General features: G+C 43.8%; 3 protein-coding genes across 4 annotated transcripts in view; 1 reads left to right on the top strand and 2 right to left on the bottom strand.

The window, feature by feature from the left end:
- Nucleotides 1-2,800, bottom strand: part of LOC102194032 (aldehyde dehydrogenase 2 family member) — a 33,021-nt gene extending 30,221 nt beyond the window's left edge. The window contains exons 1-2 of the mRNA XM_005752876.2: nucleotides 2,290-2,800; nucleotides 129-233 (exon numbers count right to left, since the gene is read on the bottom strand). Of these exons, the coding sequence (XP_005752933.1) occupies nucleotides 129-233; nucleotides 2,290-2,493 (309 nt within the window). The 5' untranslated portion in view covers nucleotides 2,494-2,800. The remainder of the gene's footprint in view (nucleotides 1-128; nucleotides 234-2,289) is intronic.
- Nucleotides 2,801-4,702: 1,902 nt separating this feature from the next.
- On the top strand, nucleotides 4,703-11,722 carry rbm42 (RNA binding motif protein 42). 2 transcript variants are annotated; one of them, XM_005752875.1, is made up of 12 exons: nucleotides 4,703-4,786; nucleotides 5,133-5,189; nucleotides 6,440-6,575; nucleotides 6,662-6,731; nucleotides 7,122-7,190; nucleotides 7,515-7,660; nucleotides 7,767-7,937; nucleotides 8,039-8,173; nucleotides 9,148-9,265; nucleotides 9,464-9,561; nucleotides 11,314-11,410; nucleotides 11,504-11,722. In XM_005752875.1, the coding sequence occupies exons 2-12, from the start codon at nucleotides 5,134-5,136 to the stop codon at nucleotides 11,614-11,616; spliced, it is 1,209 nt and encodes a 402-aa protein (XP_005752932.1). In that variant the 5' UTR covers nucleotides 4,703-4,786; nucleotide 5,133; the 3' UTR covers nucleotides 11,617-11,722. The 2 variants fall into 2 exon arrangements, with proteins under 2 accessions (XP_005752932.1, XP_005752931.1); XM_005752874.2 differs by having other exon boundaries at nucleotides 4,705-5,037.
- Nucleotides 11,723-11,988: 266 nt separating this feature from the next.
- Nucleotides 11,989-16,475, bottom strand: part of ppox (protoporphyrinogen oxidase) — an 11,174-nt gene continuing 6,687 nt past the window's right edge. The window contains exons 8-13 of the mRNA XM_005752873.1: nucleotides 16,389-16,449; nucleotides 14,857-14,975; nucleotides 14,509-14,622; nucleotides 13,614-13,763; nucleotides 12,805-12,847; nucleotides 11,989-12,723 (exon numbers count right to left, since the gene is read on the bottom strand). Coding sequence (XP_005752930.1) covers nucleotides 12,587-12,723; nucleotides 12,805-12,847; nucleotides 13,614-13,763; nucleotides 14,509-14,622; nucleotides 14,857-14,975; nucleotides 16,389-16,449 — 624 coding nt within the window. The 3' untranslated portion in view covers nucleotides 11,989-12,586. The remainder of the gene's footprint in view (nucleotides 12,724-12,804; nucleotides 12,848-13,613; nucleotides 13,764-14,508; nucleotides 14,623-14,856; nucleotides 14,976-16,388; nucleotides 16,450-16,475) is intronic.

The raw sequence follows: 16,475 nt of genomic DNA, 5'->3' as shown, positions 1-16,475 counted from the left end.
GATTCACTTTGGTGAGTGACTCATTAAAACTCGATTCAGTACAAAGAATCAAATTTACCATCACTACTTTAGATGGTTAAAAACCGACTGCAGGATATCTTTGTGTTTTTACCTTTACAGACTCTTACCTCATCAGCTTCTGCAACCTGACAGATGACTTCACCAGTTGCCGGATTTATCGTAGGAAACGTTTTCCCACTCACTGCATCATGCCACTCATTGTTGATAAAGAGCTGAAACATTAAAAAGGTCAGTACATCATTACAAGTGCAGCGACTCTGATAAAGTAAAACACTCAATACTGTTTCCTGTAATGACTGTAAAACACTGATTTCAAGACAGCCAATTGAATGTTTTAATGAAATAAAGACAAAGGTCTCGCAGACTTCTGTCAGACATTTTCCTTTTGTATCTTTAAATGTAGCAGGATAAAGAGGAACTTCCACTTCTGTGATTTTTAAAAATGAATTTTGTTTTCATGCTTGACTTTTTATTGTGTTCTTAAAGAGCTTACACAAAGTCACAACTGTCATTTACTGGTGTCTAATAGAAACAATGACACTGCATGTGATACCAACTAGCTTCCTAATATTAAGTGTCTCTGGGCAACTGTTGTTGTAATTTGTTGCTCACTAAATAACGAACTGAACTCTTAGCCACAAAGTCCAAACTTTAACACCAGCTAAATGCAGACAGACGTACACTACAGCCCGCTGCTACACTGGCAGGTAAATGTTTATACCAAGGCTGCAACGATTCATCAAGAAACTCATCGAAGCCAATTCTTTGTGTTGATGCTTCGTTTAACGCACAGCTCTGACGCGCTCAGTGGTGACGATGGAAACATAACCATAGTTGGGTTTATGACTGAACGATCTCAGGAAATGATCATATTACGATTTTTCTGGCAGATATTGTGATTTCAATTCAATTCACGATTTTCGTCAAATTAACCTTCAGCACAAAATTCACAGGGTACAGTAACACTAACAAACGTGACAGAAAATGACGTCATATCATCAAAAAATAATGCCGTTACTCTAATGTAGCATGAAAAGTAAAGGTAAGAAGTGCTTTCAAATGTATTTCTTAATAAGAAACATGCATGTAACTCTCTAAAGTTTTGACCAATGGCAGTTATTACAAATGAGGAACTGAAAGGACCATCTTTGACTGTCTTAACTTAAAAAATCCTTAATTGTGTGAAGTTAAACAAGCTTGAGAATCAAGTTCATAATTACTAATTAGAAAAACAAAATTCAACAATTCCAACAAAGGAAAAAGCCTCTGCTTTGACCACATATCAGTAACACTCCGCTTGTTCTTTACACTCTCACAGCTGTGGGATGGTCAGCTGGACAGTAGGTGTGGGGGGGTATCGCATATCTGCTGTCCAGCGTGGGGAGGTTTGTATTTAGTGACCGTGTTAACACACACCACGTCCCTGGCTATATGGGCTCAAAATGTGGTCATAAATATTGTGTACTTGTAAATCAGTTTCGTATGTGTAAAAAGAATTGTGTGTGGACTTTGCCAAAAAACCCTGCAAGTTACAAGTACGAAGTTTGACCCTATTTTTCTTCCTTTCATCTGATTGGTCAATGTCATGTCAATCACAAATGTAACAATCCAATCAGAGAACAGATGGGTTTGGCTGTCGGAGGGGCGCTTTTATGAAACTGCAGGTAACAGGGACCATGCTGATACAAGAAACACGCGTGACCCGTGGATCTTCAGAGAGTCTCCATGAGCACAAGGACAACATTTAAAGAGGAGTTCTTTTGACTTTCTCAGTCTTGGCCATCTCCTCCTCTGCTCCTCCTGCCCGTGAGCTCAGTCACTGCACACCACGCAGCAGAAGGTCTCCGTTACTGCAGAGCACTGCGTGCAGGATCTGAGGGAGCACAGCTCAGCTGAGTGAGTTTTCACAACAAATACCGGAGAAACAAGAATCCTCCCATACTGGCTGTTTCTGTCGTGCATAGATTAAATCTTCATGATCATGTTGTGAAATCCCACGAGCTCAGCGTGGCGCAGCGCTCAGAGTTATATAAGCTCCAAGTGAAAGCTGAGCGTGACCTGTTGCTGCTTCACTGTTAGCTCTGTGAGCAGCTCGTCCCTCCTATCATAGCTCTGCATGCAGAGTGCTGGAAGCACAGCACCGCGCAGTTTATACACTTTATAGCGCTTTAATAGCGCTCCTGTCACGCTGCGCGCACTTGTTGATTACGCAGTTGGCTAACATCCAACATCTCGTCAGCGCAGTAACAACCGCTGGAGCGACTCTACCTTGTTGTAGTGGACCTCCGGCTGGGTGCTGGGTGCTGGGATGGCGGCTGCAGAGTAGTGACAGACCGGCAGTCGTCTTAGTGTTGGAAGGCTCCGAAAAAGCACAGCGCGAAGCATGATTCCTGCTGCTGAACACCGAGACAGCGAGCTGCAAACACGGGAGATGTGGGTGAAGGTCGCGGCGGGGGGGCTGAGCAGCACCATCAGGGCCGCCCACTTTCGTGACGCCTTGTCACGTGGAAACTGATTAAGACAGACGAGGGTGGGAAAAGTGAAGGTAAAGCAAAAGTGCCTTCAACCTGCGCTCTACCAAAAGAAGACCGCAAAGAGACTTCCGGTCCTGTAGAAGTCTGTGAACACTTTCCACACTGATCACGTTGAATCAAAAGCCCAGTCTGTTTGTGGATCTCACTCATGCTGGAGGATCACCCGTGGAACCTTTCATACCCACCAGATCTCTGATGGGCTCACGCCATTACGCTGGTCTGTGTACTGGTTTCAAACTTACAGTGACTCCTAACGGACCTTCACTTCAGCGAGGTCAAGGTTACAGCCATTTTTGTAGTTTTCAGCGGGTTTTCAGTCATTGTCAACCAGTGACAAGAAGCCCAATCAAGGTCTTTCTGTACTTTTCACACTACAACAGGGTGTGAAGTGCGCTGATGTTTCATTTAAATACCAGTTTGATGCTAATGATATAGCTGTCAGTTTCAACGAATGTATTGTATTTATATCCATATAAGCTGCACAGAATCTTGAGGCTACTACAATATACCTCTGCTGTCTGGACAAAAAGTGCATGCATTTCCAAAGCTTGGCTTTAATCACACCAGTACTCAGTCACACTAGCTTTTGCAAAACCTGACTTTGTTCCTTCTGTTTACTCTGCTGCTGCCACAATGTTAACCTGAGATTCAACCGTATGCAGGACTTTGCATCACCTACTGTGAAACACTGATGTCACAAGAGGGTTTTTTTTTATCAAACTTTTATTGTTTTTAGACAAACACAAACATATAATCACTATTATCAAAAATAAAATAAAAGGTATAAGCAATCAACAACAGAAAGAAAGACAACTTCAAAGACCAGAGAGAAAAGGAAAAAGCTGCTCTGAAAGGAAGCATGAGAAAAAGAAAGAAGGGGGAGGTAAACAGCCCAGAGCAAAAGATGTGGGGGCACTGTTGTCCCCGGCTCGGGCCCAAAGTTTCACTGCGTCTGTTTTAGCTCCATGGGTTTGAGCTGCAGGCAGTTCAAGATAAGCAAAATCAATAAACGCTGCCCACTGCTGCCAGTGAGCAACTGAAGTTTCCAGTGACAGTCAACTTTTCTTACAGCTATCAAACCCAGCTTAAAAACAAAAGACAAACATCTCTGAGCCTTATTTTGTTTGACTTGATATAAGTCGTTCATAGTAGAACAGACATGTGTAATAAAGTAGACAGTAGATGCTCCAATACATTAGAATTTTCTAATGTTTTTTTTCAATGGATGGTTCAGCAGTTATTAGATTCAATTCAGTTCAGTTTTATTTATATATCCCATAATTTCTTCACCTGCTTGCATTTAAATCCAGATCTAGGGTTCGTTCCAATAGATTGAGGAAGGTTCCTCACTGACAGACGTGACCCCAAAACAATGATATGGTGGCAAAAATAAGAGTTCTTCCAATTCTCTAAATATTAAGGAAAGGAACTTAAATGCACAACTGAACTCTGCCAGGTGCTCCTAGCACACCCTCACTATACGTTAAGGTGCACCAGGTCTGTCCAGTGTCCTCTCTTGCCATCAACCCACTACCCATCGGATCAGTGATCAGTCCCCACCCAAGGCACTCATCCCTATGAGAACCCATCAGATAACATAGACCCTGGGATCAGTGGAACACACAAACCCTCCCACTACAGAAAGTTGGGGATTTGTGGAGGGTAGTCTAAGCAACTTAGTTATTTTATTATTGTGCTGTATTAAAAATCAAAAGTCTAATTTCGACTTAATTTAACTGGAACAGCTTTGAGGGTAAACAAAAAAAATGTAATTATATCTCACACAAGATTTCTGTCTGACCTTTGTTTAAAAACTACAGGTTCATATAATAGGATATTATTTTATAGGAAACATGAGACGAAGAAAGGAGAGGACACCAGATTTCCAAATGCCAAAGGAAAACTGGAGAATGAGAAGCACAGGAAGGAGCAGGAGAGAGGAGACAGTCATATCACAATTTATATCACACAGTTTTAAACATTATTCATAGCAGCCAAACGTGATTGAGACAAATGTGAGTGCTGTACCGGACAGGAAACCATAGAGCAAGCTGCACTACACTATGAAGCTGAGAGCAGGGTTCGAAGAACGAAAGCTGACTTAAAGTTATTTAAGACTCGTTTGTTTCGGTTTTTGGAGCGACGTCATTCACACGCCCTACCAGCTGGTGGCGCTAATGCACCGTTTTGTTTGTCAATCGCTGACAAACATCAAGAAGACGAAGAAGAAGGTAAAGCAGAAGAACGTTAGGACGGTGGCTCAGTAGCCCGTGAATGTGTATTTGTTAGTGCATAATCCCATTCCTCTTTAGTTAGTTAGTACTGTTAGCGTGGAAGTGGGTTGGTGGGTTAGTGAGTGGGCTGAGAACAGCAGCAGAAACGGGCTCGTTGCTGGTTTAGCTCGAGCCTAACGAGCTAAACATTACTTGTTAGCTTGTAGCCCAGTCGGTGAACGTAGGCAGCGTACAAACTCCAGCTGAAGGTAAGGCTTACAGCGGCCAGCCGTGTGCAGACGGAGGCGCTTTTCTGAGTGCAGCTGTTGTAGCGTTGAGCTCATGTTGGCTGTTTTTCTCACAGCATGGCGCTCAAGTCCGGCGAGGAGCGTCTGAAGGAGATGGAGGCTGAGATGGCGCTGTGAGTACGAAGCATCCTCACTGCACACCGCAGAGCTGTACTAGCACCTCTCCGATTACGTCGCAGGTTTTTCATGTGACTGTTTGCATGTCGACGCGAGGATGCACGAGTGTGTTCCTCTGGCCTTTCTGTGTTAGCAAGGTGCTTCACTGAGACAGTATTCAGTCAAAACACTTACTTTAAATGTCACAATAACAACATTAAACTAGTGCTGTGGTGCCCATTTGCCTAACAAGCAACAGATCCCAGTTTGAAGAGACACAGATGCGTGCAGCGTGCAGGTAACCGCTCAGGCAGCTGAGCAGGAAAATCCCAGCTGACATCAGCATCCAGCCACATTCAAACTCGGTGAAATCTCCAGTTTTCCTCATTCCGGTGTTTGCTTTGAACATCAGCAGTCATCTTGATAGTCTCGACAAAACTAAATGTATTGAGTAGATAATTGTATTAAAAAGCAGGTGAACACTTGTACCTAACAAAACGGTACTTGCACTTAGAGCTGCTGCCCTTTCTCTTTACTAGTTTATCTGTGAGCCACAGATTACTCCCTTTGCTCTTCACTGTCACGCAGGATGTTTCCTGACTCCTATTCCAGTTTATTTCCACAGCTTTGTGTAGATGCAGTCAGGGAAACATTATTTGAACCCCAGCTGATTTTGTAAGTTTGCTCACTAACAAAGAAATGATCAGAGTATAATTTTAGTGTCGGTTTATTTGAACAGTGAGAGACAACAATAATCTAAACAATGCATTTCAAAAAAGTTACAAATAAATTAGTATTTTGATGAATAAAATAAATATTTGATCCCCTGTCAATCAGCAAGATTTCTGCCTCCCAGGTGTATTTTATGCAGGTAACGAGCTGACATTAGGAGCCTTCTCGGCTCGTTACCTGCATAAAAGAGAGCCGTCCAGAGACGCAATCAAACTGTCCAGATTCCAAACTCTGCACCATGGCTAAGACCAAAACGTTTCCAAGGATGTCAGGGTGAAGATTGTGGACACTCAAGGAATAGGAGTAGGCTACAGGACCATCACCGAGCAGCTGCGAGCATAGCATCCTGCTCGCAGGGTCTCCCTGCTCAGGAAAGCTGCTGTACAGGCTCGTTTGAAGTTTGGCACTGAGCGTCTCAATCTCAGAGGACGATTGGGCGAAAGTGTTGTGGTCAGATGAGACCGAAATTGAGTGTTTGGAGGAGGAAAAAATGTCAAAAATGAAATCTAATACAAACATCACTCTGCTTCTCTAGCTTTGAGCAGGAGGTTCTCGGTGGGCCAGTACCAGTATCAGGAAGTCCACCTGTCATGGAGGCAGTACCTGTAGCTCTGGCTGTCCCAACCGTTCCAGTGGTGCGACCCATTATAGGAACCAACACCTACAGACAGGTTTGTGTGTTATGAAAGGATTGGTCTCGATGTGATTAATAACAACAGCACCCTCTCTCGCTCACACACTCCGTGGTCTTTCTCAGGTCCAGCAGACATTAGAAGCCAGAGCTGCAACTTTTGTTGGACCTCCACCACAAGCCTTTGTGGGACCAGGTAAAGACAAATGCTCACATGGCAAGAGTGTCACCATCCAGTAGAACTCTTCCTCACCTGGAAGCACGCTGACAGTTAGATCTGCTGCTCGTGGTTCGGTCCGGCTGCTTGGGTTTGTGTTTCAAAATATTTGGATGGAAACCAAAGCTGATGAAAGCTGTAGCTGGAATGGATAACGATATCAGCTGTTTCCTCAAAAAAAGTACTGTAACCAAAATAATTTCCCCGAGGGATCAATAAAGTATTCTGATTGTTTTTGATGCATGTTGTGGTGCTAAGATTCATTTATGACTGAGCAAAGTTTAGAGGCTTAAGCAGTATTTCAGATGCCGCCACGCTGCGCTCACTCTGCGCTCACTCTGCGCTCACTCTCTGCTCTCTCTGTGTCAGTTCCTCCAGTACGACCTCCTCCTCCCATGATGAGACCGGCTTTTGTTCCACATATTCTGCAAAGACCAGGTAATTTTTGAAGACTTGGTGTTTTTGCCTTGTGGGTGTGTCTGAACATTACATGTAGTGTATGAAATCTGCCTTATTTGGAGCAAACAACATGCAGACTTGATGGTCCGTGTTTCAGGACACGGTGTTGATACAGCACAGGCTGATCACTCAAACTCCAGCTGAAGACGGAGTTTAAAGGAATCTGCTGAAAACACTCTAAGACACAAACCAGTCCGATGGGTTTGCAGAGTGTTGGGCAGCATTGAAATGGTTTCATAAACCAGTGTAGATGAAGTTTGTCCCAGCTGAACATGGATTGTGGGTTGGACTCTGTGTTGTCAGGTGGTCCGAGGCTACAGATGATGCGTGGTCCTCCAGTAGCACCTCCTTTGCCACGACCTCCTCCACCTCCACCCATGATGCTCCCTCCTTCCCTGCAGGGCCCAATGCCTCAGGGACCATCTCAGCCCATGGCTGCTCCACCTCAGGTTCACAAACACGAGTCTGTGTGCAGACTGCTTCATGTCTTACTGAGATCATGTAAAATGGACGAGCGCCACCTCGAACCCTCTCGTCCAAATTTGTCTCTTTCAGGTTGGTGATATGGTTTCGATGGGGTCAGGCCCACCTACGCGACAAGTAGCCCCACTTCCTGTCAAACCAACACCGTCAATCATCCAGGCAGCACCAACTGTGTACGTTGCTCCTCCTGCCCATGTTGGACTAAAAAGAAATGAAGTTCACGCTCAGAGACAGGCCCGAATGGTATTTTGATCCGTGCATGACGCACACATTTGTTTTACGCTGGATTCTTTCAGATGTACAGAACTTGTAGTTTCTGAGGCCTTGTGATCTGGGTGTTGCAGGAAGAACTGGCAGCGCGGGTGGCCGAGCAGCAGGCTGCAGTGATGGCTGCAGGTCTGCTCAGCAAGAAGGAGAGCGAGGACAGCGGCACGGTGATTGGACCTAGTATGCCGGAGCCTGAACCCCCCCAAACTGAGGTGGATTTCTGCAAAACACTTTGCTCTTTACTTTGTAACGAGGAGCGAGAGCCCGTAAATATTTAGACTGTGAAGCCACGTAGCAGGCGACGTGCTGGGCAGTAACACTGCACGTGCCGCCGTTTCAGGGGTTATATGCATTTTTAAAATACTGGTGAATGGAAAACTTCTACGTTTAGTGCTGTGGGCGTAGAATTATAAATATTATTCTACAGCTAATTGCCTTCAACATCTAACATCGTGACCCAACCAATATGTGGGGACATTTATGAGTTTGCACATTTACAAATGAGATATTTATTTATATGAAATTATGTGTAAATCAGTATCTGTCACAGATTTGGGAATTTCTTTTGTTTAAGTTTACATTTTAGTGTTTTAGGTGCTGTTACAAATGATAAACAATTAACATAGAATGGTAAACAATATAAAACAATGTTTATAAGGTAAGTATTTAAAATCAAAATGCATACAATCAGAGTACATTTCAATGAAAATATTTAGAATATTACAGAAGTAGAAGTCAAATATTTGCTAATTATCAAAGCAAAACAAATGTTAAACACCTGGATACAAGCTGTTCTTTAACAGGACCATGCTTTGCTTTGCTGTTAGCGATAACGCTAGCTACCCACATAGCACAGCATTAGTTTGTTGTTATGGCCCTCTGGAGCTGCCGCTGCATTAACAGTGATGACTGAGTGCTCGTCTCAGACTGGATAGTGTGGAAAAGTAAATGTCTTCTTTTTAATAATTTTAGGTAAACTTTCATATATTCATTAAATGTAAAGTAAAATATTTAACGATTTTTTTATTTTTGATGACTGTGGTCCATCAGCAGCATATCAGATTATTAGAATATATCATCTTTAATGCTGCTGACTGTCCTGGTTGTCCAGATGATGCTTGACAACAGCAGTTTCTACCCAAAGTTAAACTTGGTGTGTTTGTGTGTGTGTGTGTGTGTGTGTCAGCATGTGGAAACTACTACTGAAGACAAAAAAAGGGCAAAATCGGAGAAGGTGAAGAAGTGTATCCGCACAGCAGCAGGGACGACCTGGGAGGACCAGAGTCTGCTGGAATGGGAATCAGGTGCAGCTCCACCAACTTCACTAACAGTAATAACAGAACAGAGAAAGCTCAGTGTCATTGTTTTCTCAGTTGAGTGATGTTCTTCCATCAGTTGAATGCAGCTAAAGTAAATGCATTTTAAAAAAAGGTGTGTTTCAGTAGCCATGGTGATTTTAGTTTTTCATGTGTAACATCAGCAGAATTGTCTCCATGTTGCAGATGACTTCCGTATTTTCTGTGGTGATCTTGGTAACGAGGTTAATGATGACATACTGGCCAGAGCCTTCAGCAGATACCCATCTTTCCTCAAAGCTAAGGTCGGGTCATTTGTCTGTTCGTCTTTCTTTTTTCTTCTTCTCCTAACAAAAAGACGATAACTGAGTTAAAAACGAATGACACGCTTTTAAAATAAGATTAAAATGTTATGGATAGATGAGATCAAATTAGAACAATTTAAGTTGTGTAGAACATGACGAATATGGAAATGATTCAGTCAGAAGTAAACCTGTGTGGGTGGTGACCTCTGACATTTAGTTGTATTTTCATGAGAAATAAGCAGCAAAGTGCTTGGAAGGAAGAGACGAGCAGAGACGCCTCAGGTGAAAACGAGAAGCTCTGTAAACTGGAGCTCTGACCAGTAAAAACACAAACACCTGAGTAAGCTTCAGATTTCATCAACTATATTTAGTCGACTAAAACTACATAAATGTACGTTTCTAAATTATGATCGAAGCTAAATTAGATTTTAGTCAAGACACTCAAATGAAATCATATGCTGTCAAATTCAGTTGGATAGGATATCAATTCCCTGAACATTTAACACATACGCTGTAGGTAAACGATGTGGATTTATTAATATCTGGTAACAGATGAAAGCAGAGTTGGAGACTCCTCAGCTTCAAGCTGTAAACGGTTCATGTCGTCCTCCATGAAAGAGCCTTTGTGGCAGCTTATATTAAAGGAACGCTGTTCAAGAGGCAGTAAAAACCTTCATGTTTGTTGTTTGTGCCTCAAATGTAACAAAAACCTGAACTCAAGGTTTTCTCAGGGGAAACCGCTGATCTGGCAACCAGTGGATTTTCAGGGCAGGTGCACTGGTTTGACCTCTGACTGGGATTCTGCGAGGAGTTTGAAGAACCCCAAAATATTTTACTGTCATCTGCAACAAACTCCTGCTGTTGGTGCAAGGAGTGGCTGCACCTGCTCGCTCGGAGTATGCCGTGTCCTCCCACAGCCCAAAGGCATGTTATTTAATTAGCAAATATTAGGGTGCGTTGGGTATAAAGTACTGTTAAAAATACAACTTCTCTGTGGAAGTGTCTCATGTCACCGGTTGGTGGGTAGCATGAAGTCATTACTAGGGCTGGGCCATATCATACCGTTCACGGTAACACCGGTATAATGTTGGGCAACGATAAGAAAATGAAATATGAGTAAAACGCACATGCGCAGCGCCTTTGTTTTCATACGCACATGGCAGAAAAAGCATGGCAGCGAATGAGAAGGTCGAGAGCGGATCGTTGAATGAAACATGAACCAGAACTGGTTTGTAAAATGCTGCAGCTTCACTGGTGTGGAACTGGTTTAGCTTTCGTCCGTCAGATACACAACAAAACACTATTTTTGGTAGCGCATGCTAGCGGGCCGTCGTTATTACCGTGTTTTGGAAAGTCGACAGAGCCCCTTATAACCCCGTGTGCCTTATGTATGAACTCTGGTTGTGTTTACTGACCTCGAAACCATTTTATGTACACGGCGCTCGAAAATCTGTCAAATGTTTCAGTACGACTTTGCTGAGCTACGAAGCCGCACCGCTCGATGGATTGTCGGAGCCTTTTGGTTAAACTGTCAGACAGGAACTTCCATTTGCACTGTTACATTTTTATATAACTTTAATGCACATAAACAGCTGCTTGTTTCAGTGAAAATACATTGATGGGTTTATTGCACTAAGTTGAGGAGTTGTCACTTATATCGTCAGTTATATCGTTATCACAAATTTTCAAATGTATATGGTGATAAGTAGTTTGGGTCACATCGCCCTGCTCTAATCATTACTGTGTCAGCAGGTGGTCAGAGACAAACGGACTGGAAAAACCAAAGGCTACGGTTTTGTGAGCTTCAAGGATCCAAATGACTACGTGAGAGCCATGAGAGAGATGAACGGTGAGTCTCACACAGGCTCTCGCTACAGCTGTTGTTGCAGGGCATTTGGTACCATCCTGGCACTCTTACACTTCTTTCCCTCTGTTTGTCCAGGGAAGTACGTTGGTAGCCGTCCCATCAAACTGAGGAAGAGCATGTGGAAGGACCGCAACATTGAAGTGGTTCGCAAGAAACACAAAGAGAAGAAGAAACTGGGCCTCAGATAGTTTCCAGTTTGTGTGTGGCCTCAAGGCCAGACTGTGAGATCATGACCCGGTCCATGGACTCATAACTTTTTGTTTTCCTTCTAAAATAAAACCAATATTTTTAAGATGTTTGTTTTACGTGATGTGCTTACATTGTATCCCTACTGACTGCCATTGTGATCAGTTTATGTTGGACGAGGCAGTGGTTCCGTCTCCCTTTGGCTTGGAAAATTATTGGCGGGACTTTACAATAATGATTTGGTGCAATATACAATTGAACTGGAAGCCATGAGAGAAGGCTCTGCAGACAAGAGCTAAAGAGGGAAAGATCCTCATGACAATTCAGGGCTGACGAAATAAAGAAAATACTTTATAACCGCAGAAACACAGGCCTACGTCTGAATGTTTTTATTAACATTGGCTCAATGAAAAGGCCTCAGCATGTGACATGGTTAGCTGTCAGCATCTACAGGGAGAAGTAAAAGCTGTTACTTACTGTCATGGCAGGAATTGAAAGGCTGGATGCACACGCTGATTTGAGGGAAGAGCTTTATGACGGCGCTGCAGTAACAACTCGACTGGTGTATGTGCAGGTTACATCAGCTTATCTTTATCAGCAATTCAAAATAAATGCAATGAAACAAAAACAAAGATCTTAAACTGCAAATCATGTCAGGTGGCAAGTTGGCCATTTAAAGTGAAACGCTCTCATATCTGTGTCGCCACAGACCATCCAATAAAAACAATGGGAACAAAACCTGCACAACCTGAAGCAGCTGCGCGGTGACATTCAGCCGTGTTAACACAATCTTGAGTTACACAGGCAAAAATATAAAGTTTCAGATGCATCTCAGATTCAAACCGCTGCAGCTGACATCAGTGAGCGCACTTTTTCCAAACAACGTCAGATATGTCTGGATGATTCAAGGCATTACAGGTGGTAGAAGATTCAAGCCCACATCAATCCCATGATTCATAGCAACCAGCTTCATCATAACACAGTTCCCAACAACTCCTCCACAGCTGTCCGTCCACTGAAGATGACATCATTCACTGACACGCCATCGTAACAGGAACCAGTCAAGGACAGGGCTAGGTTATTGTTCTTTATGAAGCCGCGCATGGACTCTGGGAAGTAGACAAAATAGCATTAAACGATTTGTCATCACACTTTGTTGATGTTTAATATTTAAACAGATTCATACTCACCAACTCTCTGAAAGTGTCCTTCATAGTACTGAGGTATGCAGTCCTGTTGAAAAGATGATCAAATATCATTTATCTCTGTTAAAGTAACTCAAAGTGCAGTATTGGTATCTCTCAACCAGAGGCCTGGGAGGGTCCTGTGCAGGATCTCAGCAGTTCCTAAGACTGCGCTCTTATGCACACAGATCTGGGATGTTGTTCCCGGGATCTGCTGGAGCCACTCGCCTAGCTTGGGGGTCACCGCACCGAGTGCTCCGATTACCACGGGGACCACCGTTACCTTCACCCTCCACATCTTCTCCAGCTCTTCTCTCAGTCCTTGGTACTTCTTGAGGTTTTTGTGTTCATTTTCCCTGATGTTGCTACCATTCGGTATAGCTACATCTACCACAGCTGACAGAACCTCTATGCTATGAACCCAAACGCAAAGGTTCAAAGACTATCCAGCACATATTAGCAGGACATCCCAGTTATGCTGCAAACAGCTGATTGCAGTTCTTGCTGCCAATGGTGGCACAAACAGTCATTAGTTTTCAGGTGGAATGACTTCCTCCAGTCAAAGGCAGGAATGTTTGGATTAATAAATGAAATCGTTATTTCAAAACTGCAGTTTGTATCTGTTCGTCTGAAACATGTTTACATGACGATATGCTAAAAAGTTATTGTCCTTCAGAAATAGGAAGAGATCCCGCCATGATGACATCCGACTGAGAGATCATCTGACTCCTTGTGTGGCACAGTCGTGTGTGTGTGTGTGTGTGTGTGTGTGTGTGTGTGTGTGTGTGTGTGTTATATAATATGTGGGGTCATACCCTGTGCAGAATCACTCGACTCCAGCTGGGTGCCGCAGTGACTCCGAGGTGGCAGCGCACTGCCTCAGTGGCTCTTGATAAGAGACGCTCTGCTGTTGCAGCTTCTGGAACCCCAAACTCCTCCTCGAACCAAGCCCCGCCCATCATTACCTAGGAAACATGATGAAAAGATATGACAGATAATCACATGTGAAATGAGTGGAAGTGTTGTTGTCATTATAAAAGCTGAGTTCTTCAAATACTATGAAGATATGCTTCAGTGCTTCCTGTAGTACCCCCTCCCCCATTAGCACAGGATACTCCAAAGCAGTACATGAACAGCGACAGTTCATGTAGATTCATATTCTCATTCTAAGTTAACGAATCCAGTCAATCTTCCACGTTCCTTAGATCACCATGAGCTGCATGAGAACCTGCACAGTTATACTTGTAAACAGGTGATCAGGCATCCAGTCCAAGTGTTTCTGGGAAAGATGCTGAACACCAGATTATCTCTGATGCATCCATCAGAGCAGTGTTTCCCAACCACTGTGCCATGGAAGACTATCTGGCTCCACCTGATTAGTACTGTAAGCAATCAGTGTGAGTAACAGTTACATTTTATTCCACTAGAGGGCAGCACAACCACCTGCTCTAAATGTGCTGCCAACTGCCAGTAAAACAGAAGAAGACGAAGAAGAAATGACATAATAGTCATGCTGTGAGACGTAATAGCAACAGATAAATGTCTGAAAAGAAAAAGTAGTGTAACAAGAAAAGACGACCATGATCACAAATCAGTATGAGCCACAGTGAAGATGCTGGCAGGCAACAAATCTTCCACAAGGCTGCATCGACCAACTGTTACACACAGAAACACACTGTGAGAGTGACGCAAGGTGTTGTTCGTCTGTACCGTCAGTCTAGTAGTCTGTCCATCTGGTCTGTTGTGCTGAGGGAAGGGAACAGAGTCATAGACCACCCCGAGCAACCCTCGGTCCTCCGATGACGGGACGAGGTGACCAAAGCCCTGCCAACACACACACACGGACGCACACAGGTTTGAATAAGCTTGTGTGCAGTCTGTCTGATGCTCTTTTCTCCAGGAATCAGAAAAGAAGTCAGTGTTTGCACTGGAGGCTTCAGTGGCTCACAGAATGAAAGCGATGCTTCAATAGTTTGTTTTTACAACAGTCAAAATCTTCTTGTATCTGGTAATCTCTAAATTCAAAGAAGTGTTTTTTGTGCTCTCCTGTATTCTCACCATTACAGGCAAGATGGAGCCGTCATACTCCAGATTGACCACAGCTACTGTTACTGAGGAGATGTCCTGCAGCTGCTGGGTAAGAGGTTGGCAGGAGCGGGGCAGCACTGAAGAAAGAGCTGTGAACAGAGAAACAAGGGCTCGAAAAAGGAAACTTTTAATGTCATCCTTCAAATGATCCAGAACACTTGGTGTCACACAGGCAGGTTTTCGAAATGGGGTCGCCGTCGTCTTACTGGAGAACTTGAATGCTTACATGTTCATAAAATCGACCAGCAGTTGGAAACCATCCTGCCATTTAGTGCTAACTCAGCTGGTTCAGCTGCGACTGACGGCCTGAGAAACAGTGCGTCATTACCAACGTGTCATGATGTAAAACCAGCGAGCTCAACCATCAAAGCTGAGAGGAAGCATTCAAAGGAGATGATGTTAAAATGGATGTGATGATAAATCTGAGTGAGACTAAGTGAAGTGTATCATATGTGACAGGATTTCTACACTAAGAATGAAACAAGAGGAAAATGTCATGAAGTTACTTTGAAGTTTAAAGCTTAGCTCTGACCCACATGAACGGTGCGGCTGGATGTTGGGCAACAACAGTGATTGGGTGTCCAGAAAGAGACGCCAACGTTTATAACAAGCACCGCCCAGCACTGTGGACGTGTGAGTGGATTTGTGATTTTTCCATGTTAGCGTAGAAATTCAGGAGGATTTGGATTTCTTCTGTTTGTGTCTACAAAACTACTTCCAAGCGCTCGACTCCTCGCCGACAGACTACATCCACATAGATGTGGCGTGTCCTCTTCTTCTACCTCCCAGAGGTCAGAACAAAGTCCGCATTGGTTCACAGCAAGCTCGTTAAATAAGTATGGTTGCTTCTGTGATTCGTACCATTTGATTCAGCTTTTGATCTTTTTAAAATGCTTTAATAAGATATTTGCATTCAAAAGGTCTAAATTGTGGACATTCCCTTTTAACCCTTTGTAAAACAATAAAGCTAACAATGAGTATTGAACTACATTTGTATAAATAGCTCTTACAGGTCACTCCAGTCTCCAGTTAACAGACCCTAGTGGGTCAGCTTCCCGAGCCCGTGTGGTCACTCTAGTCGTACTGCAAGAGCAGCGATCTACAGCGGCGCTGTCGCTGACGTTTCTGCGAGGCTGCTCGGGACCCCGGTTGTTGTCAAAGCGAGCGGGGTAGAGACCTGGAGGAGAGCGGCAGTCTGAACTGGTCGAGTTCCCTCACCCGTCGGCTGCACCTAAGTTTTGCAGCGGCTACTGAGGAAGAACCGAAGAGCAGAAATAGGACTTTTAAGGCTGACGGCCAATCTAGAGAGTGCTGGTCCCACAGAGCAACAATTTCAAGAGCACCTTTAGAAATACACGTAGGAAATGATTTTACAGTCACAAGCTGTGGGTAGTGAGAGAAAGGATGATGTTACACAAAGCAGTGGAAATCCCTTACAGCTGTTCAGGGAAGCTCAGAGTGAAGCTGCTGTTGCACCATCAGTGCTTTACAATCATACTTGCCTTTAGCAGGCAGTGCAGAGATGATGTGGTCGGCTGATAGGACTCCATCCTCCAAACGGACCTGCAGACACACACGCAGACACACAC

The sequence above is a fragment of the Pundamilia nyererei genome, unplaced genomic scaffold (genome assembly GCF_000239375.1).
Source record: "Pundamilia nyererei isolate P.nyererei 1_Seehausen unplaced genomic scaffold, PunNye1.0 scaffold00387, whole genome shotgun sequence".
Classification (NCBI taxonomy): domain Eukaryota; kingdom Metazoa; phylum Chordata; class Actinopteri; order Cichliformes; family Cichlidae; genus Pundamilia; species Pundamilia nyererei.
Note: the sequence above shows the minus strand (reverse complement) of the source record. Positions and strands in the feature narration are given on the sequence as shown.

Bases quoted from the DNA above. Each gene is read 5' to 3' on its own strand.
- rbm42 (XM_005752875.1), top strand. From the start codon at position 5,134: ATGGCGCTCAAGTCCGGCGAGGAGCGTCTGAAGGAGATGGAGGCTGAG. The intron at 5,190-6,439 runs GTGAGTACGAAG...CTGCTTCTCTAG, and splicing joins ATGGAGGCTGAGATGGCGCT to CTTTGAGCAGGAGGTTCTCG. The intron at 11,411-11,503 runs GTGAGTCTCACA...CTGTTTGTCCAG, and splicing joins AGCCATGAGAGAGATGAACG to GGAAGTACGTTGGTAGCCGT.